The sequence below is a fragment of the Trachemys scripta genome, chromosome 7 (assembly GCF_013100865.1).
Source record: "Trachemys scripta elegans isolate TJP31775 chromosome 7, CAS_Tse_1.0, whole genome shotgun sequence".
In the NCBI taxonomy this organism is placed as follows: Eukaryota; Metazoa; Chordata; order Testudines; family Emydidae; genus Trachemys; species Trachemys scripta.
In genome coordinates, this window is record NC_048304.1 from 116536564 (window position 1) to 116560196 (window position 23633).

Sequence of the window (23633 nt, forward strand, 5' to 3'; positions counted from 1 at the left end):
ATTTGCTTTTTGACAACAATCTTTAAAGAGGCTTCATAGAATAATTCTCCATATACTAACAGCTTTAGCACAAATATATCGTTCACCTTACAGGAATCTATAGCAAAATTCTGCTGTAAAAACAAGCAAAGTAAAACAGCTCTGAAATAGTAGAGTAGAAAGAACAAAGATTTTCAATATTGCTATTATCACCACCACAACATACAATATAAAGAATTAGCCCGACAGCATTTTTGTAGTGTCAGAGTATTATTATTTACTTTATAAAATGACTACTATCATGCAATATTTATTTCAGTAACATAGAAAATATATCTCCTTAAAATATGATGGGAAGTATATCAATACTAATCCCCCACACACATTTTGCAATAAAATTGTTTATGTATGATAGTTACTTCTTAAAAAAAAATTATGCTTCGATTTAAAGTTTTGTTTAATGACACAGACTTCAGCAAGCAGATAAAAGAGGCCATACACCATTTATTTATCAAAACAATTTTTGCCATAGGATAGTTAATCAGTCATCAATAAAAAGTTCACCATTTGCCAAAGAGCAACTTCACCTTAAAAGCAAAGCTATTTTTGACCACGGCAATTAGTCTTTCCATGTTCCAAACACTAAATTCTATTTTCCCCATTAATTTTTAAATCTATGTAACTTTAACTTAAAATAAACTGTACATCAAAAGAATGGAAAATAAACAGCCAGGAACACAATTTGACGAATTGGACTTATTTAGTTTATTTAGCTAAACAGGGTCCATTGGATCTCTTTAATAGGCTGACAGTTGCACTGGGCTGGTTAATAAAACATACAACACAGTATCTTCAGCCAATATAGAAATGCAAATCCCACCAGAAATATTTTATTCATGAAACAGTAATTTCAGTTACTACCAAACAGAAAAAAGGAAAGGGGGGAAAAAAAAAAAAAAAAAAAAAAAGACTTGCTTTGCAAACAAACAGTGCCATCTAGTGTCAGTGTCTGAACAAAGTAAAAAAGAAGTTTAAAAAGCTCTGTAATTAATTCTTCTAATGTCAAAACATTATCAGTAGCTCATGTCTCTCCTTATTCAGTAGCAAAACACAAATGAGAGAACCTGTTAAGGAATTTTAAACATTGTGAATATAATCTCTCTGATTGACCATGTTAAAAAATGATATTTCTTGCTCAATTTGCCAGCTCCTGGGATTTCCTGAAGTCATATGTTTCCATAAGTCCCTATGCATCCGAAGAAGTGGGATGTAGCCCACGAAAGCTTATGCTCAAATAAATTTGTTAGTCTCTAAGGTGCCACAAGTACTCCTGTTCTTTTTCCTGAAGTCATATGTATTCATTTTAGAGACAAAAATAAAAGTTTCTACTTTTATTAGTATCAGGGAGCCCATGTGACTATGGGAGAGTAAGCTAGATTCTGTTCTGCCTCATGCATCATCAAAACTGACAGCTAAGTTCCAACTGTGGAATCTTTATTACTGGTGATGATATCAGAGGCAGAAAGAAAACAACTTGATTCTTTTTGGAGCTGCCAGGTAGAAGAGTATCATTTGACTTAGATAAGGAATCGCTGAGAGAGAATAAAATATTAAAGCCATGATGTCAGTTTTATAGTCACATTCCTCTACCAGAATCACACTTCCTCTATATGAAGTTACCTTTGTGGGTGGTTAGAAGTACATTGATTAGATTGGATGCTGTTTCTGCCAATGTGAACGAACAAAACAAACAAGAGCAAGCAAAATATTTGAAGCTTTGCTGAGCAAAGGAAGATTCAACACATATACTGTTATGTACAGATGCGGAAACAAAAATGTAGGATGGGGAGAAGGAAAGTCTGGTCATTGCCAACATCCAGGCATCTTTATACATTGAGTAATAGAGCAGATTGACAGGTGATAGAAATCAACACTGCTTCTGCACTAGATTCCAAATTACAATTATACTGATTTTCCATTAAATGGCATAAGTGATACATTGCAAGGGAATTTATGCTAAAATTGAGTGATTTTAGGCCTACTCTGATGCAGTATCTTTTTTGTGGGAGCAATGAAAGAAAACCGGGATGCACTGGATGTTTCAGGGGACCCAATGCTTTTCATCTCTAGATCACTAGTTCAAATTCAAGACAGGTCACCAGGATCCCTCAGTCACTATCTTATGGTAGGTTTATTTGATATAACAGGGTCAGTCCAGTTGCTGAGAGACAGGTTTACTAAACTCATTATCACCATCACCACACTGGCATTACAGTTATCGACACCCTCCAAGACTGAAAAATGATAATGTCATGGAAACTGAAGTCTCTAGAGATGGTTCTTCCAGAACAAGATGCCTGCATGTTGGCACGGTGAAGATTTCTGTACATTTTTGAACAGCCTTATTAAGAACTGTGTAAGAATATCAAGGTGAAATTAGTTGAGAGCATTAATATTCCTTAATCAGATTAGCAATAACCCCAGATCTCTACTTTCCCTTTTACTTGTCCCCTTCCTCCCCAACCCTCCCCATCACCCCCATTAGGAATCATATTACTGGACTTCACTTACTGATCAAGCACAGAAGAAATCTTTGTAACTGATACGTAAAGTTTAAAAACCAAAAAATAAAAGCTGTTTCATTGAACTGGTCCCTAAGGAATCGCAATTCAGATGATCATAACCACTTAGACTAATTGTCAATGAAGCATATTAACTCTTCTTTTTCACACTTCTCTCTAAGAAGAGGGAATCATCACTGGTAAGTTTCATGGAGAAATAATTCCATCCAGCTGCTCTATTATTCTCATTCATTCACACCCCCATGCCATACATTTTCTCAAGGTGCAAGCAAAGAGAATTGAATTTTCCAGATCCCTAGAGATACCTAAGGCTTTACTACTGAGCCAGGTTACTCTATAGCTTAGCCTCCCGTTAGAAATTCAGTTTGGGGCTTGGATAACGCTAGAGTAATCTTTTGCATCTCCTTCCCCTTTCTCACAACCCCTCTGTGTCATATCTAATTAATTGATATTAAAGCGGATATAATTTACTGAATGGAAATTCATGACCAGTCTCCTCCCACAAGAGAGGACCCACAAAGGAGGACATAGGTGTGGAAAAAACCTCATGAGGTTCTTGAATTTTCCTGACTGTGTATCTGTAAGGGGGAGTATTTTGGGAGGAGAGGGGATGAGGAGGGACTAAGTATAGAGAGAGGGGAAAGGCCACACAACTTCAGTAATCTGGAGAGTATGCAGTACCCAACTGATTCCACCACAGCTCCTGGCCCCAACTAGCAACATGACTCCTATAGGAGATTTTTGCAGAGGATGGTTATAAAGAGAATAGCCATTCCTCTATTTCTTCCACACAGGGCACTTGTTGAGCATACAGCACTACAGCAGAGGCACTCTCAACCTTTTGCATGAGCAGAGGTGATCAAAGGGTGGAGAGACCCCTACATGCACAAACACAGTAATAAATCCACTTGGCCTTCTTTCACCTGTAGTCTAACTCATTTTGTAAGTAAAAACCTGTCAATAGTCCAGTTTCGTCCCCATCTTTAAAGTGATTAAATAAACTTCTCTTCTCCCCAAGGAAAGTGTGTTTGACAATGATTGAAGACAGGTTACATACAACAAGACCTTTTCATAGTAAGGAACGAACCCAGTACAGATGCTTTAATGTAATATGCTCCTCTGAACTAGGGCCTGAAAATGGTTTAATTGCCACCATATAATGGAGAAAATCAGTTTCAGAAGAGAGTTTGAAATTTGTCAGGTCAGCTTCATTGTGTCCATACTAACAGTAAAACTGCTTTCGGCACAAGTTCAGGGGAACCTATTCTCCCCTGAACCTGTGCTGAAAACAGTTCTATTACTAATGTGAACAAGATTAAAATGATTTCAGAAATGTCAATTTCCTATTGTAGATGGGGCTTAAGTCTGACTAATTCTTTTTTTAAAGTAGGTTCAGCTCCAAGCTGCATTTTATACACATCTGCTCAAAACACAATTTGTAAATACACAAGAGAAAACACTGCCTTGCTATTTTACAAATAAATTGAAAACATGATGTAGCAGAAACAATGTGGTGCAGAAGAGTTAACCTAGATATTTTAATTAAACCAGAAAGTGAAAGGGGATTTAGGCTCACATATATCTGGCACTACCTAATCGGTTTTGCAAGTGTTCTTTTATTTCCAAATAGTAGTATGGATGGCAGTAAGGGTGGACAAGAGTGGACTAGAAGAAGGGGTGGGAGCAGGAAAGTAGTATCTGATAACTCAGGATTTGACTGGTGTACTTATTACCATGGTCCAGGTCAATGTTTTTGGATTCAAATGGTACTTTATTACTAGTCACATGACAAAAAGCTAACTCCAGCTGACATAACCCTCCTAGATATGGCCTCACTGACAACCTTCCTAAGTATTTTTAAAGCTTATTGATAGGAGCTGTTTTTGTAACATTCGTCACAATTGGAAAGATTTCCCCCAGTTACAAGTTTGAAAAAAAAAAAAAAAAAATCAAGCTATTGGCCAAGATACAATGTGCTAGAATGTACTGTAACTGTTAAAATCCTTGCATAATGTATTTGTCCACAATGCTATCTTCTTCTCCCCACATCTTCCATTTAAGTTTCCTTTTTGATATTCAAAGTGTTCTAGTGTAGTTTTTATTTCAGCAATAGTTATGGGGAGTTATTGATTTTTTTGTTACAGTACAGAAGTCTCCACCAGGGTCAAGGGCCCATTGCACCAGGCACGCTACAGAAACATACAAATTGAGTCCCGGTCCCAAAGAGCTCATAATCTAAGTCAAGACAGCAAGTGAGATATGAAGGGTGCTGTGGGAACAGTCAGCTACAGTATATACAATTCTTTAATATTATACAGTGACCATCAATAAAAACACTGAGAAACAAATGGACTGGAATGTTTCCACAGTACTTTGAATGTGTAAGATGGAATGTACAAGTAGAGTATGCGCACACAAAAAAAATTAGCTTATTGGTCTAGACAAAAATGTAGCTTATGTGCCCTCTTCATCCGTGTAAACTGTGGGTGTAGGGTTTTTTTATTTACACAAACACCCAGTTTTGGGACAGCTGGCACTTACAACTATTTATATTCTTACAGAGAAGTGTTCTTTATGTAGAATACTGTCCACTAAACTTCCAGTTAAAGTGCCTCTCAGTTAAGTGAGGTGTCTTGCAGCTCTGCCTGTTATTTGGTGCTGAATGGGAATGGAGTCTTTCATTTAGCAAGGAGACCTGCTATATTTATTTCATGAAGGCGCCAACAGTCATAGAATAGTTTGGGGTGGTTAGCTCAACTTTGGCACTGCAAGTAGAAGGGAAGTGTTTTCCAGGGAGAAAATTCTCCACAGTACATGCAGCCAGTATTGGAAAATGCACGTGTGAAGGCAATGTGGGCAGTAAGAAAAAATAAAAATTACATAACAGGCACATCTAGACTTCCTTGGGTGGAGGAAAAAAATATTTAAGTTAAGCTTTGGAACATTCTGAAATGAAAGCTCATGACCCTTCTCTGTTTACCCACAGACAAGATACAACATTAGAGGCAATAGTCCAAAGTTTTGTCCATTAAAGTTTTGTCTCAATCCAATCCTGAGGGCATAATGGTAGACAAACAACAGCTCCTAAGATCACCATAACGAAAAGATGACAGAAAAAAACATTTTTTCACTTTTAGACTTTTGAGCATTTGATAATAAAGTCAGTCATAGTCTGTTGTCACTATTCAGGTGGGTCCTTCACACAGCATCCAGGGAAGGAAAAAACATTTAACAAATGCAACTGTAAAACCATAGGTAGTGGCAGAGGGACTGAGAGGCAGGTATAGTAACTGAAGCCACTTGTAAGTGAGTGGATTTCAAGTTGAGTGTTCCTTTAAGAGATGGCCCCAGGGCTTTAGTTAAGAGATTTTCTGCAAAGCAAAAACAAGCAGTTTGCAACTCCACATTTCGCCACAAGATAGAGCCCTTACCATGGCATACATAAACTGCAAGCACATTCCACAATATAAGCAAGTAGTGATATTTTATATTACCTTTAGATTCAATAGCAGTAAAGGCTCGCTCCTAGTTGATACATCTTAGTGAGTATTTCATTTTTTAAAAAGAGCTATTAAAACTAAAGTTTACCTACATTACTTGTATCCACATAAAAGGGCTATGTAAGAGTTTACTGATGGCATTTTTAGTATGAAACTTTAATAAGCTTGACCTTTTATGGGCCAGCTTCTCATGTCCTCACTCATGAGGAATAGTATCCTACTACACAAGTAAGGAACTTACTTGAAATTAATGGGATCCCTTAGGAATAAGGTGCTGTGCAACCCGAGTCATGGTATCGGAATCAGACCCTCAATAGCTGGAATTTCTTACACTGTGAGATGTGACTAATAAAAGACCCCCGCATCTATTCAGAGTCCCATGGAATCTGCTTACTTTAATGACAAAAATAACTTGTTTTTAAATTTCATTAGTCCTGCAAAGCTGACACAGCCAAGAGTGAGTGAGTTAGATGCTATTCCTTCTTGGGCACCATTTATTCCAATTACAGAGCTATCAGGTACACTGGGCAATCCTACTGAAAACTATGAAGTTGCACAGGGATTGCTAGGGGCATAATCTGAACTTAAAACTGCACAGGTGTGTATGGAAGATTAATTCGTACTGCATGATCTTTATAGCAGTGATGTGTGGGAAAGAACAGTCAGATTCTGAAAGCTCGGGTTGAGCTAGCAAGGCTGGCACCAAGAAAAAAACCCCCATCTATTTGTGACCTGTTCATATCTGATCTGGAAGTTAGCTTATGAGGTACAATTAACAAAACCCTGCAAGGCCGTTTTTAGAGTCACCTTTCAGAGTGTGACTGCACTAGGTTAAAAGATTAATATAATGTCAAAATATACTTCAAGACTTAGCAAGTGTAGAACATTTATGAAGGTTTACAAGAAATATCATCCAATCATCAAGATGCCCAATGACCATATGACAATGTCATACAATGAGGTAAAGATGTCAACCCAGTCTCTCGCCAATTTGGCCAGCACAACCTAAATGCAAGCGGACTTTCCATCTGGAAACAGTCTGCCATCACTCAACCTAAATGCCCTCTCCTTTACAAATAAAGGATCTAGCCGTCTGCAGAATTAATGCATCCTGCTGTTAAGTTTTAAGAATATTGCCGAAATGTTGGTTTCAATAACTACTTGAGCTGGGGTAAGTCTTCAGGACACTGTCAGGCATACAAAAAACTTGACAGAATAGATTTTTTTCATTACAAGGTGTATAAAATTAAACTTGCAGTCCCATTTATGTCATTCATTTTAAAGTTTGAGAGAAGTGCTGATCCAGATGCTTTATGCAATTCACTTTGAAGAGACAGTATTAGTCTTAAATCAGCTTTCACATTCTTCTACTTAAATTACATAGGTAAGTGGCCAAGAGAGGGCCATCCACAGCTATAATCATTACATTTCAAAACATGGAAGAGAACTGATTAAGACAGACTCGTGCTTTGGTTTAAAGTCCTTTTTTTTTTTTTAAACTAAGACAAAATCTTCTAAGCCTCTGCGTTTAATCCACAGGTAGGCAAACTTTTTGGCCTGAGGGCCATGTCGGGGCTGCAAAACTGTATGGAGGGCCGGGTAGTGCCTCCCCAAACAGCCTGGCCCCCACCCCCAATCCGACCCCTCCCACTTTCCACCCCGACTGCCCCCCTCAGAACCTCCGACCCATCCAACCCTCCCTGCTCCTTGTCCCCTGACCGCCCCCTCCTGAGACCCCCCCAACCCTAACCACGCCCCTGAGACTCCACCCCCTACCCAACCCCCCATGCTCCCTGACCGCCCCAACCCCTAGCCACACCCCCGCCCCCTGAGAGGCCCCCTAGGACTCCCAGGCCTATCCAACCCCTCCTGTTCCCCGTCCCAACTGCCCCCCGCCAGAACCTCCGCCCCATCCAACTGCCCCCTGCTCCCTGTCCCCTGACTCCCCCCCAGAACCCCCTGCCCCTTATCCAACTCCCCAGCCCCCTTACCATGCCGCTCAAAGCATCATGTCTGGCAACCGCGCCGCCCGGCCGGTGCCAGACACGCTGCAGCGCTGCCCTGCAGGAGCGTGCAGCCCCGCCGCCCAGAGCGCTGGCGGTGTGGCGAGCTGAGGCTGTGGGGGAGGAGGGACAGCGGGGGAGGGGTCGGAGCTAGCCTCCCCAACCTGGAGCTCAAGGGCCGGGCAGGACGGTCCCGTGGGCCGTAGTTTGCCCACCTCTGGTTTAGTCCCAAAATGAAGTACTAGGCTCTAGCCCCAGTATTCTGCTGATTGATAAATGCCCACTTACAGCTTCACTTTCCTTCACACAGTAAGGAAGGGTAGGAGTAGCCAACGTAAATGGGATCCAGGTTGAGTTTCCAATTCCACTTATAAAGAACGATGTCTAAATCTGCCAGCTCACATGTGCATGCACCTTTTGGACGAGCAGCGAACCTCGAGAAGTGAGTCTGTAAGAAAATCCTGCTCATAATGAGAAACTTACCCTCAGCTGCAGTAAAAGTGAATGTGTTTCAGAAGGCATGTACTTACAACCACATTTTCCAGATGTCATCTAGCGCTCCTATTAGGCTGTAAACTCTTTGCTTACAACAGATCACAACTCAGTCAAGATGATTTTCACCAGAGTATTCAAAAGGCATTTCCACTTCAATGAAAATTTTCAGCTGCTTTCCCCCAGTCACTATACTATTACAGCAGCTCAAAAAACCAAGAGAGTTTATGCCATATTTTCTTCCCTGGTCTCCTTGAACGCACAGCCAAACCACTGTTACGTAAACTTCCCCAGAAACTTCACCTTTGGGTAAAGAGCAAGCCGGAAGGAATCTCAGCCTGGTAAGTAAAAACTTGTGAAAACAAGTATTAGAACACAAATGCTTGTGTCACCTTAGCTACAGTGGCGTCAGTGAACTGAACCATTCAGCTCTCGTAACATACTTCTAATCATAACTATTGCTTTTTTCATTCTCTTTTCCATCCCTTACTCTTTTCCTCCATTTTTCTGGTAAATATCTTGCTTGTTTTTTTTCCATCACTTCCATCTATTCCCTCTTTTCTTCTCTCTCTGCGCTGTTTGCATTCCCTCATCCCCATCCCAGGCTCTTCCATCACTTATTTTCTATTGCTCAGTCATAGGCACCTCATTTCTTCTCTTCCCCCAAGCAACCCTGTTCCATCATTATACAGATCCCATTCTGTTCTCACTGGGCCCTCACCTCCTACCCAATTCCAGTTTCTCCCTTTTCTTCTCCCTGTGAAGGAGACATGGCTAATCTCCCTTAGAGCATGGCAGGTGATAAGAAAGGGGCAAGGAGTTTCCATGGGGACATAGGGGATTTTCAACACACACAGTAACGTTCACTCCCCAACTACAGATAGCACTCTGTCAGTCTGGTGCTCTACCCTTGGGATGCAATGGAGCATTAAGCTGCTTACCCTATAATGTCACATGTACTACTTACACCCAGAAAGAAATAACAGATGGATTTGAAGTCTTCAGTCAGCCCTTTTAGAAGCAATTTTGTGTGTACACAAATCCATTCGCTATTTCAAAGTCAAAAGAAACAGGACCAGTGGCTTGCAGGCTATACAAGCACACAGACAGGAGAACCATGCTAGTTTGCATTTGGTACCTGAAAGATCCACTGAGGATAACTGATTTGAAAAACAGGCAATGAAACAAACCAAAGAAAAGAAATCATGGATATTGAGTAATGAAGTGAACTTGGGATTCATTTCATAAGTGTAGTTTATAACTGGTAACTATAAACATGGTCCTTCATACTAGTCTCATAATACCCTGTAAAATTAAGTGACTTCACACAGTATAAGTACAATGGCCTGCTACTGAGTCCTTGCCAAGAAACAGGGCTAGAAGAGTGTGGACAGAGAGATGGGGGGGTGGAAGAAGTGGGGGGCACAATGGTAGGAGCAAGTAGTCTGCTGAGTTTAACTGGGACTGCAGACTAGCAAACAATTAGGGAGGTTCTTCCCCATATAAGCACTCTGCGCAGGTATTATTGCATTTGTGGACAGAGAGAGGACAGCTCCTTCCCCCCTTGCATGAGTTAAGACTATTCTCTCCCCCAAAGTCTGCCCATGTGGAGTTGATTGGAGAAAGTTGGGGAAATGGAAGAAAGTGATTACTTTATTCTGAAACACAGTTACACTAAGGTAAGTTTCTTCTTAAATGCCGTCCTTTATCATATGTAAAATATACTCACAAAATCCGCTTCAAGTTTTCCCATTTCTTGTTTGTAGCTCCTCATTCTACTGCTATACATTCCTCGGCTTTGGGCGGGGATTTCTCGAACTTCGAGTTCCATCTGTTCAAGCTAGTAATTGAAAAACAGGAGAGAGACTTACGTTTATTTTATGTTCATCTACATCCTTGTTTTGTTCACATTTATACATGAAATTTCCGTGACAGCCTCTAGCTTTCAGTATGGTCTTCGGATTACCTTTTCCTCCCTCTTGCTAAGTGGGCTGACACTCAAGGAAACTGCACAAAGTCAGAGTGAATCAGATGTAATTAGAACCCAGGAATGGTGTAGCTGCTAATTATTTGCTCTACTGATTGGACTGTAGCTGCCTTAGTATGCTGCTGCCTGTTTAGGAATGGTATTTTGCCACAGTGAAGAATCCATTATCTACTTTTTAAAATACTGCTTTCAGTTCACCTCTAAAAAAAGACAACAGAAAAAAAATAGTACCTTTCCATAACAGCAGTAGGCACGCTGGACAATATTTACTCATTTTCCACTGATCTCAGCCATGGCAGTATGGCACGGGAAGAGAAAAGTCTTTCATTTAGGTAAAGTCCCAAACTACTAGTTGCAGAATATTATAAGAGATAGATAAGCATTTATACAGAAAACTCTATTTCCAGTTTGAAATCTCAGCCTCATGCCACAGGAAAGGCACCGGATTTAATCAATGGATTTATAAAATATTCACTTAAAAGTCATTCAGCCTGATCTATTCAGAACACATATGGTACTTAATGGGAAATTGTACGGCATAGTTTCTCTAAATGGTTTTCTGGTAATAAAGAGAAATAAATATATAAAGCAAGTTTTACTTCTATATTATTCTTTGTCTTAGGCCCACCTTTCCAAAACTGAAAGTTAGTGGTTATAATTTAAATGGCTTGCATAGTACCAGTTTCAGTGGACAGTTAGGAAAAATCTGTCATATGAAACCTCTCCTTAACTATAGAGATATTCAGATTTAAAAGATCAAAAGGAAAAAGCTATGAAATGCAACTGGAAAGAATCTTTGTTCCTTTTAACAAACAAAAATAAGAGAGTGACCAGGCCACCAAGCAAATCCTGTTGGACTATAACCTGTTACTCAGGTGAAACAAAACTGCCCAACCTCAAACCCATTTACTCAAGTCCTATGCACCATGCAGGACAGTTGAAGACAGGGCCAGCTCTACCATTTTTGCCAAAGCAAAAAAAAAAAAAAAAAAAAAAAAAAAAAGTGTGCCTGGAGCTGGCCCTGGTTAAAGATCACTATCCTGGGACATTTAGGCCTAATCACAAAACAATGGTGTAGCTTTTCATAACAAATTTTCAACTGAGACCCTAGAAAGGGAAGGGGATTGACTAGATGGGCCTGACAGGGATTCCACCTTAAAAGTAACTCCCAGGATTTGGATTTCAATAACTATTTATCTCAATTTGATTTAGTGTTCCTCCAAGAAACTTGGTTTCTAAGTATGAATCCGATTTACCAGGTTTTGAATCTGTATTTGAATTCTGAAGAGAGTGTTAAGCATGCAAAGAGGGGTAAACCTGCAAATGGTCTTGCCCTGCTCATCTCCAAGTTAAATGTTATAACTAGTAAATAACACGAGGCAATCCCTATTTTCAAGCCTCTAGTATCATTTTCCCAAATAAATGTACTCCATTAGCCCTAAATATATATATGCCCCTTTGAGCTTCCCTTTCTATAGTGTGTCTTTCTGAGTAGGGCTTGAATCTCTCATTGACTTGCTAACGGAAAAGTTTTCATCAGCAATCTTGGTTCTTTTGGGAAATTTTTATGACCAACCGAGTTCTGATAAGGAATTTTTTAGTTTTCCCCCTCCTCATTTAATAGGGTGTGATCTTCACTTCCCCCGGACGCTAAGGACAAGGTAAGAAATACTCCAGGTTGTAAATTTTCTGTAATTTTAAATAGGTTTTGGTTGGAGACTTTGGCTACATCTACACTACAGGGGGGAGTCAATTTAAGATACGCAAATTCAGCTACGTGAATAGCGTAGCTGAATTCGACGTATCGCAGCCGACTTACCCCGCTGTGAGGATGGCGGCAAAAATCGATCTCCGCGGCTTCCCGTCGACGGCGCTTACTCCCACCTCCGCTGGTGGAATAAGAGCGTCGATTTGGGGATTGATTGTCGCGTCCAAACGGGACGCGATAAATCGATCCTCGAGAGGTCGATTTCTACCCGCCAATTCAGGCAGGTAGTGTAGACCCAGCCTGAGAATAGAAGAGATGGCAATGATCTGGAGGGTCATTTTTCACTCATCTTCTAGATGGGGCAATGTGTTAGACTATATTGCAGTTTCTATTTTAAGGTGGTCTTGTTTCTCTAGTTTTATAGTGGCTTTTACAGACAGTGATCTGGAGGTGAATTTCTGCCCGTCAGCCACTTTTTCCAAAAGGGATTTTGACAGATTGTGTTTTACTCCTGATTTTGAAAGTGTAAACTCAAGGTATATTAAGTGGAATCTGTTATTTGGTACAGTGATTAGGGCACAAGCCTATGACTTGGGAGACCCAAGTTCAGTTTCCTACTCCACCAAAAGACTTCTTATATCACCATTGGCAAGTCACTTAGGGAATTAATTCAGAGACACTATCCGTAAAAATAGGGTTTCTAACATTTGCCAACTTTGCAGAGGTTCTGTGGATAAATATATTAAAGATTGAGAAGCAATTTGAGATCTAATGAGAAACACTAGATAGTAGTAGTAGTAGTAGTAGTAGCAATAAAGCCTCAAGTAGAGAGAAGCTCATACCCAGTGATTTGTTAACTTTTGAAGAATAAGCTTTTTGGACCTTAATTTTTGATCACAAGCACACACAAACTGAGACTTAAATTACAGGATGAGTCAACCATAAAAAATAAAAAAAAAAAAAATAGATTTTTTTTATCCTTTAGAAGATAAGAGAATCTGTCATTATTCAGATTGCTTCAGTTTATAAAAAACAGTTTCAGATTATTGCAAGGGCTCTGAGAAATAATAGTTCCTCTTATTCTATTAAGATATTAGTTATCCTTAGAAACGACTATAAAAATGCCAAATAAGAAAAAGTTGCATCAAAAGGTCCTTTGGAAGAAATTTGAATTCACTGCCACAAACAAAAATCTCCTCTATTTTAGATGATGGCAGCAATGGTCTACCACAAGATTAACGTAAAATTTGACGCTCTTATCCCAGACATGCTTTGGAGAGACATTTTTCTGCCTTGTACAATGATAATCCATCTATTAACCCTTTGGTTTGGTCTACCTCGATGGACCTCACCTGCTATCCTTATCCAGAATGGCCCACAGTCTCCACCATGGTAGTCAGAATTTTGATAAAACCAATGTAATAAAGGGGAGGATTTTATCCCAGCAAAAGTCTATAAGGACTATACTGTTTGATGGGTCCTTGTGTTAGCAAAATTATTTACTAATAAAAATATGTAGGGATTGTGCCCCCCCACCTCCCCCAAGGTGACAAATGACCCTAGAAATTATCAACCTATTAGCCTTTTAGACATGGTTTTTAATATCCATACCAAGTATCTCCTGTGGAGATTAGAGGACTGGAAAGAGCTGTAATTTATTTGTTGAGGAACAAGCCAATTTCAAGAAGGACTGCTCTACCAACAGTAATTTTGCCCTCTCTCACCCAATTTATAAACTTTGTTCCTCCAAGAGGGGAAGTTTTATACAGCCTTCGTTGATCTGAAATCAGATTTTGATTCCATTAAGAGAGAGAGTCTCTGGGATAAATTTGTGAGGATTTGCATAGTTTTTAAGTTACTCTCTCTTTTGATAAACCTTCATAGCCAAAGAGTGGCCAGAGTTAAAGATATGATCAGTTAGGGTGAAAAGTTGAGCTATGACCATCATTATGGGAGTCTGTCTGGGCTGCTTATTGGCTCTTGCAGCAGTTTTAGAAGGGGAGCAGTATATCCCGCCCAAAATTTTGGATTAGTCTGTATTGGTCCTTCTTTATGCAAACAACATGGTTTTGCTGTCCCAAACGATATATCTGTAGTGCATAAGTTACATGCTTCGGTGAAAAAGAATAAAGTTTCTTCCTTGCTGTCATCATGAGGGTAGATAAGGAGATTTTTTTTTTCTTTTGCCTAGGCTGGTAACTTTTCATGAATATCATGCGAGGTAGTGCAGTATATATACTATAGCAGAGAAAACAGATTTCATTCTGCAGCTATGAAATATGATCAAGTTTCATGCTTATTCATAGATTTCAGCATGAATGCTTACAAATATTATATTGGTCTTTCAAATACAATCAAGGTGAGTAAAGCTAGATTTCAACATTTTTTCCTGAAAAGCATGAAAAAAGAAAACTGAAGGTAAACTTAAAAATGATCTTTTGCCCTACTATTACCGATACTTGTTTAATCATAATGCAATGGAAGCTAAAGGAAATGTAACATGTAATTCTGGGAGATGTATTCTTTCAGTGCTTATAGTGCAATGGTGGGGACAGCTGTACAGAATCATTCCCACAACAGCAGTATTACGGTCTACTCTTATTTCATAATAAGGAACAGATTATAAATTTAGACAATTGGAAAATATAGCTAGATCTCTTGATTCACATATGTTTCAACGTAACCCACCCACACCCCCATTGGCTAAGAACAAAGCTTAGGAATAGACCACAGCAAGCTTAGAAGACCACACAGCACAACACGCCTGCCCGTTTCTAGTACAAATCTTAGCCTTTCAAAAGTGATGTGTCCTTTAGTTATTATTTTTTAGAATATCTTTATAGTCAACTGCAAAAGAACAAAGAATGGGCAAATTACTGAAGTGTGCTATAGGGCCAGCATACATCGTCTCCTCTCACAAAGCTCTATGAAGACAGATTCTCTCAGAATTTACTATGCATTGAGGAGTCCCCATCCCGCCCCAAACAAAATATCAGATTTACTGGGGAAGGAATTGGATGCCACAGGATGGATGCAATGAGCAAATAAATCCGCGGTTCTCAACCCGTGGCCTGTGGGGCCACTTGAGGCCCTATCACCTCACAGCTGCAGCCCATGTGACATCCTCATGGCCGTACAGGTAGTATATATATTGTGTGGATGCAGCCCACATAACACACAGAGAGCTGCATATACAGCCCACAATAATAAATGGGTTGAAACCCCCTGAAACAGAATAAAAATACAACTGGTATCAAAAATGCTTTATCTCAACCAGGAGCAAGAATTACACATTTTACCCAATTTTCCTACTTAAAAAAAAAAAAAAAAAGATTTCTAGTACAGTAATTCATGACAATCACATACATGCACATGATAGGTATCCAATAATATGCTCTATTTTGTGTCTGTCTTTGTACTGTGTACCCGCTGCCTTCTCCTGCAGGTAACAGCAGACCTGTTCCCCTCTAGTCAATGCAGCTTAAGAAAGGAAGCACCCCAATATTCAAAGAATCATGAATGTTTAGCAGGTTGCTACTAAGTACACACACTTGATAAATACTGGTGATATTAAAGCAAATTAAACTACTTGGTAGCATATGCCATGGAAAGTGCCTACTTATCCCTGATGAAAACTCAGCTGACAGACAGCACCCTATGCAAGTACAGATATGGTAGTATTAATACTTAATAAAACCAACCTGGTGATATAATAACTAGCAGAGTTAGTCCATACAAGTGGAATCTGGCATTTGAACATAATAAAAAAAACAATTACAAATAAATACTCCCACAGCACTTTTAAAAGGAGCATCTTTTTACATATCTACTTACCTTGTTAGATCATGAGCCTTCCTCATTAGATCATTTAGCTTCACCCACAGATCAAAAATATGCTTGACATTGGAAGTTAATCCAGAGTTTATCCAAAATGAGTGAGCCTTACTCCTAACATCATGTAGGCACCATAGTGGTAAGTGACAAAGATGCGTAAATAAAACCAAGGCTTCTCAGTTACTTGCTGTTGTTACAAAAAGCCTTCCACACGTTGGTTAGTGCTGGAGTAAAGTCACATAAAGAGGATTTGGGATTCCTTACCGAACAGTTCAACAACTGTTTTTAGAATATTTATTGGTATAATAGATTACAAATATCATATTAGTGTCCTTCCATTTTTTTCCAGGCAAAGAGTAGGTAATGATTGCAGTTCCCTCAAATAGCCATTTAAAAAAAAAAAAAATCTACTAGTGTCCTCTGTGCTAGTAATGTCAAATATCCAGATTTTTTTGATCATGATGTTGTTGTCATAAAACACATAAATTTACAATTAGGTCCAAGGTTATCCTTTTCATTTCAAAATGTCATGATCAGCAGGTCATTCCTTTATGACATTTACTGTGCAACAGAAATTCTTATCCAATGTTAACCAATTTGTTCTCAGAGAGGATAATACCGTCTGAATAAAAAGTTAATTTATTATCTGCGAACAATGATTTCTGAAAGCTATCAAAGAGAGAGAGAGACTTCACAGAGGCCTATGGTTCCATTAATGGCAGCCTCCCTCTTAGCTGCACAGAATTATGCAAACAAATTGTTTAGGCTTGCTTTTTTTCAGCATTTTATGTGAACTGTAATACTGTTTGGATTCTAAAGACCTGAGGTAAACAAAAAGTGTTTGGAGCAAACAAAACTAAGCCTATCAGCCACACAAATACTATTTACTAATAATATGAGAAAATTACTTTAGCACATTCTAAATTGCAACTTTATTAAACATGAAATTTGTGTACTATACAGCCAAGTTACCGTCAAGGGAAAGAAGATGCATACATAACTGGAGTGCTAAGCTACATGCAATCTCTTGTGTTTCAGAAAAACAACCTCTTAATTCTCAAGTATCGTAGAATCATAGAAATACAGGACTGGAAGAGACCCAATAAGTCATCAAACCTAACCCTCTGCTCAGAGGCAGGATCAAGTAAACCTAGACCATCCCTGACAGGTGTATGTCCAATCTGTTCTTAAAAACCTCCAGTGTTGGCGATCCCACAAGCTCCCTGGGAAGCCCTGGAGTCCCCTGGAGCTCTGCAGACTATGTTTAAGATTTCCCGAAAGGGCCCACACCTCCATTCAAAATTTTTTTATGGGTCCACAAATGAAAAAAAGTTGAAAACCACTATCTAACCTAAATCTCCCTTGCTCCAGATTAAGTAAGGGTTTCTTCAGGTATGTTAGCAACAAGAAGAAAGTCAAGGAAAAATCATGGAGCAGGTCCTCAAGGAATCAATTTTGAAGCACTTGGAGAGGAAAGTGATCAGGAACAATCAGCATGGATTCACCAAGGGCAAGTCATGCCTGACTAACCTAATTGCCTTCTATGATGAGGTAACTGGCTCTATGGATGAGGGGAAAGCAGGGGATGTGTTATTCCTTGATTTTAGCAATGCTTTTGATAGTGTCTCCCACAGTATTCTTGCCAGCAAGTTAAAGAAGCACGGGCTGGATGAAAGGATTATAAGGTGGACAGAAAGCTGGCTAGATCGTCAGGCTCAACGGGTAGCGAACAATGGCTCCATATCTAGTTGGCAGCCGGTATCAAGCAGAGTGCCCCAAGGGTTGGTCCTGGGGCCGGTTTTGTTCAATATCTTCATTAATGATCTGGAGGATGGCGTGGATGGCACTCTCAGCAAGTTTGCAGATGACACTAAACTGGGAGGAGTGGTAGATACGCTGGAGGGTAGGGATAGGATACAGATGGACTTAGACAAATTAGAGGATTGGGCCACAAGCCATCTGATGAGGTTCAAAAAGGACAAGTGCAGAGTCTTGCACTTAGGACGGAAGAATCCCATTCACCGTTACAGACTAGGGACCGAATGGCTAGGCAGCAGTTCTGCAGAAAAGGACCTAGGGGTTACAGTGGACGAGAAGCTGGATATGAGTCAACAATGTGCCCTTGTTGCCAAGAACGGCATTTTGGGCTGATTAAGTTGGGGCATTGCCAGCAGATCGAGGGAAATGAACATTCCCCTCTATTCGGCATTGGTCAGGCCTCATCTGGAGTACTGTGTCCATTCCAAAGAGGTACGAGATGAGAACTGAGAGAGGTACTGAGAACAGTGGTACGAGATGACAGAACAAGGAGTAATGGTCTCAAGTTGCAGTGGGGGAGGTTTAGGTTGGCTATTAGTGAAAAACGTTTTCACTAGGAGGGTGGTGAAGCACTGGAATGGGTTACCTAGCGAGGTGGTGGAATCTTCTTCCTTAGAGGTTTTTAAGGTCAGGCTTGACAAAGCCCTGTCTGAGATGATTTAGTTGGGAATTGGTCCTGCTTTGAGCACGGGGTTGGACTAGATGACCTCCTGCGGTCCCTTCCAACCCTGATATTCTATGATTCTTGTCCTAATTTCAGTAGGCACAGAACAACTGATGATAATCCTCTTTAAAACAGCCTTTAACATATTTGAAGATTTATCAGGTCCCCCTTTAGTCTCCTTTTCTCAAGGCTAAACGTGCCCAATATTTGAACCTTTCCTCATAATAAAAGTTCTAGAAAACCTGACATATTTCTGTTGCTCTCCTCTGGACTCTAAGTTGCCCACATCTTTCCTTAAGTGTGGCATCAGAACTGGACTACCATGTTTTTTTGAAAGCATAAATACCATCAAAATAGCATTCCTACAGATAGGAAGTTAAGATTATTACATTTTACTTGAGAGATCATTTATTTTAGATCTCACTCTTGTTAATGGAGTCTAGGAGGCTGAAAGAAATTACATATCCAAAGCCAACTCTATTCATTCAGGTTTCAGAGTAGCAGCCGTGTTAGTCTGTATACGCAAAAAGAACAGGAGTACTTGTGGCACCTTAGAGACTAACAAATTTATTTGAGCATAAGCTTTCGTGGGCTACATCCCACTTCTTCGGATGGAAGGTTACATTCTATGCATCCGAAGAAGTGGGATCTAGCCCACGAAAGCTTATGCTCAAATAAATTTGTTAGTCTCTAAGGTGCCACAAGTACTCCTGTTCTATTCATTCAGTTGGCATTGCACTTTGATCCAGCTAAAAGGCAGAAAATATGGGTTAACACAATTAACCCTTAGACATCATAAATAAATTCAAGCACTGTCAACAAATTCTGTTACCAAGAAGGAAGCAAAATAAAGTGAATTAAAACAAGAAAAGTTTGTTCCAATGATAGTTCTTTGATCAGATAGTACAATTGAACAAATCTATGTACCAAGACTACAAGTGGTAGCAATTTAGGGCAATGTTTTGTTTTGTTTTTTCTATTGTAGCCCTTACTTTAAAAGGAAACTTTTTAAATCAGTTCTGTTATTAGCAGTTTTTGTTCACATTGATTATTAAATCCAAGCCTTGGCATTAATCACGGACATGTTAGGTAATTGCTTAAAGCCAATAATTGCATTAAGCACCTGTCTAGTAGCATTAGCGCTGAGATCTAAAAACAAAAGCGTGAAAGAAAAATGCAGTACATTAAATTAAGATCATCATTAGGATAAAAATGTTAAAGGAGAATTTTCTTTTTAATCTTCAGGGGAAAAATCATCCAAATTTGTATGTACTATGACACAAGGAGAAATATAAGTCATTAAGTCAATTTCTGCTCATTTCAACAAGCAATGATAGAGAATTACTTGGCACATAAAACCAAATTTGAATGATTTGTCACTGAAACACTTACAATGTAATTGCCTTGTACTAATACTGTGAGGGAGAGGGAAAAGAGAAGGTCCGTTATGTACTTGCGTTGCTCCAATCATCATCATATCAGAGCACCTAGCAATCACTTAATTTATCTTTGGAACACACCTGCAAGGTAGGGAAATAATAGTATCCCTCTTTCTGAGCAAGGCTATCGAGACACAGATATTAGGTCACTTTCCCAAGGTTACACAGAAAGTCTGTGGCTAAGACAGGTATTGACCCCAAATCTCCCAAGTCCCTGCCCATGGTTCTATCCACAGGAGGGATCTGACTGTGAAACAAGGGCTCCCGCTGTGTAAGTGAACACCATGAATTTGCTTTGGCCGTATCACCCTCTTGTATCCCCATGCTCAGGAGTAAAAAAGCATTTCGACAGTATCATAAAATGTATAACAAGAATATGACACGTCCCAGCACTGGAGTGCGTACAGTTTAAACAGAACTCACCATTAGTGCTCATAACAAACAGTAACGGGGTCACTGACTTAATTACTTAGAAAGGCTAGGAATGGAATCACTAAATTCAGCTCCATAGCCTAATGCTCAGGCTATATTTTTGAAACTAGTAGATCAAACTCATAATCCAATTGTAACAAGGAGCCCAAATCCCCCACAAGTGAACTGCTATTCACCACATGGAAAAAGCCAACCTCAGGTGCAATTGAATACCACATCTCATTGTCCCCTCAGCCGCAACTTAAACTGCACCCCAGACATTTAGGCAAAGAGGAACCACAAAGCTTGTTGGCTGGACTTGCAAAAAACAAAATTTATTTCCATTTACTATGAAGAAACTCTGTCCTGAGTAATTACTAGGATTCAACGGGGAGCCTTATTAGCTATACTGGGGAAGATGAGGAAGGAGGAAGAACAGTTCCGACAATTAGGAGCTTCCATGACTTTGCCTGGCTTGAGAATTCATGAGAATAAGGACCCATTTCAGCCACCAAAAGCAAATACAGGCCTTCCAGTGAGGTAAGTAGGAATCATATGTGCACAATCAAAAGCAGAACCCAGCCCTTAGCCTGCATAACAAGAATACAAGAATAAAACTTGCATACTTTAGTTGAAGTGCTCCAAACCTCCCACACAAGGGGCACAGATGAAATTCTCATCATGCTACATATTATGAGAAGTTAATGCTTTGATGAAAGGCTAAAATTACATTTCTAATGTTGATATAAATTTAACAAACATTACAAAAAGAATTTGCACTCTTATACTGCCTTCCATCCATGGATGTTATTACAAGCAGTGTTTCCTCTCTCCCACTCACACATACTCCTCTTACATAACTTGCTGCATGAATACATACAATAAATAACTGCCCTGAAAATCTGGGCACACCCAAGTCACATATTGGGATATTTACCACCTGAAATCCATTATTTAATGTTCTAGCACCTATATTTTTCCTTCTTATAATTTCGGCACTATTTTTTAACATAAGAAATATGACTGTTGATAGTGGGAATACTATAAAACCCCACAGCTGTTTATTGGAATGTGGTGTCTCTGTAGAACACTTTGAACAAAGTATATCCAATATCTAGACAATATCTTCTAGGATCAGTATCCAGTACTACCACCAAATCCCAGTAAGATATTGAGCATCTCACTTAACAGCTCTGTGCCTCAATTTACCCAATATCTACTTCACAAGAGTATTAGGCAGGTCATATTAATTAGGGTTTCTAGAGCACTTTAAGATCTTCCAATGTTAAGGCATTACAGAAATACAAAAGGTTATTTTTAAAAAGTTACCACAAACAGATTTCTAAAAACATACCTAAAAGTCTACTACAAAGGTACAGAGAACATGTTACTTAACAGAAGATTGTAAGGTTTGAGATATTTCCTGCTTGTGTTTCATATTCTAATAAAAGTCTCACATTACTATGGACAGGACACTATTTCTGAATATATGCTGAATATTACATTAATGGTACTTTCATTTATTTGTTCCACAGGAATTTTCATATAACATTTGAAATTCTGTGACATACCAGCTCTCTTGCTTCTTCTAGCTGTTTCTCCACATTTGCAACCATCTGCTTCTTCTCATCTAAAATAGAATTATGAAGAAAGAAATAAAATTTTGCTCTTCGCAAAGAAAAGTCATGTATACAATTTTAGAAAAAGCTTATCTAGTTCTTAGTATCTGACACAAAGGAATATTTTTGGTGTAAAATTAGTATATAATTGTCAAGTATCAGGGGGTAGCCGTGTTAGTCCGTATCTAAAAAAACAACAAGGAGTCTGTTAGTCTTTAAGGTGCCACCAGACTCCTTGTTGTTTTAGTATATAATTGTGACATACTGAGGTGCAATCCAGATCAGTGAGGGGCTGTGTCACTCCTGCCCTGCAACCTTGAGTGCCTTACCATACCTTGCTGGTAGAAGCTCCCACCACGACCGCTTACAAACAGCCTTCCAGCATGCAAATCACACCTGTGATTTCTGTGAGTGTCTGTATGTAGCTATAGCCTGCCAACTACACTTGGGTTACACTCTGGCTCTCAGCAGCCTCAGAATACTTCCAGGTGACCCCAACACACGCCCAATCTCAGATTTCCCCCCAGAAACGTATGTCATATACTGCCCAGCCCTCTCCTGGACAGTCCAAATATATGAAACCAGTTATTCCTTTAAAGGTAATAATATACGCACAATTTACCACCCTACGTGGAGTTACCCAGACACTTCAATTTAAACACACTGGATTAGATGAAACAATAAAACAAGTTTATTAACTACAGAGAGCTAGATTTTAAGTGAGTACAAGCAATGAGGCATAACATTCAGAAATGATTACAAGAAAATAAAGACAAAATACTTTTTAGTGCCTAACTTAAAAAATGACAGTATATTAAATTCAAGCAAAGTTTTTCATCATATTTCCAGCACTTACTGACCAAACTCCCCCAGAGTTCAACTAAATATTTATTAATAAAAGAAAAGAACGGAGTTATAAATGGTTAACAGATCATATAAATACAAATGATTGCAAAGTCCTTATATCAGGTTTGATGGAATAGACTGCTGGCTTGTAAAGTCTCTCTGGTAACTTCCAAAAGATTGGAAGGTCTTCAGTCTATAGATCAAAATGCTCCTTTTAGTTGAAATCCATAGTCCAGACAATTAGGGCAGGAAAAAGAGGCAACGTGGAGATGTCTCAGGTGTCTTTTTATATCCTCTGCCATGTGCATGGAAATGTACTGTCCCAAATGAAGGCCATAGCCCTTATGTGCAGTAAGTTACTGGTCCAAGATGGAGTCCAGGGGTCACATGAGCATATCACCATTTGCAGACTCACAGTGGGTGGCCATTGGCCCCTTGCTGTCTGAGGCATCCTCAGGAAGAGATATCTGGGCGGGATGAGTTTCTTCTATGGCCCATTGTGAGAGCTGAGTGTCCTTGATGGGCCATCAATACATAGCTGTCTAGATTTGATGTAAATTTATCTAGAGGATGTCATCCAGGAAAACAAACAGGTTTAAAACACAAGCACATAGCCAATATTCATAAACTTCAGATACAAAGATGATACATGCCTATAAACAGTATAATCATGCTTAGCAAAACATAACTTTTCCATTGACACCTGACATGATACATAATTTCCATAAATCTTATACAAAGTGTAACAGTG

The 23633-nt window shown here is 39.3% G+C and overlaps 1 protein-coding gene across 5 annotated transcripts in view; it reads right to left on the reverse strand.

Moving 5' to 3' along the window:
• VTI1A (vesicle transport through interaction with t-SNAREs 1A) overlaps positions 1 to 22047 on the reverse strand; it is a gene marked incomplete at its 5' end in the record, with an annotated part of 345038 nt that extends 322991 nt beyond the window's left edge. For all 5 annotated transcript variants that reach the window (XM_034775963.1, XM_034775962.1, XM_034775961.1 and 2 more), the window contains 2 exon segments: positions 10286 to 10396; positions 21989 to 22047. In XM_034775963.1, coding sequence (XP_034631854.1) covers positions 10286 to 10396; positions 21989 to 22047 — 170 coding nt within the window.
• Between the last annotated feature and the right edge of the window lie 1586 nt (positions 22048 to 23633).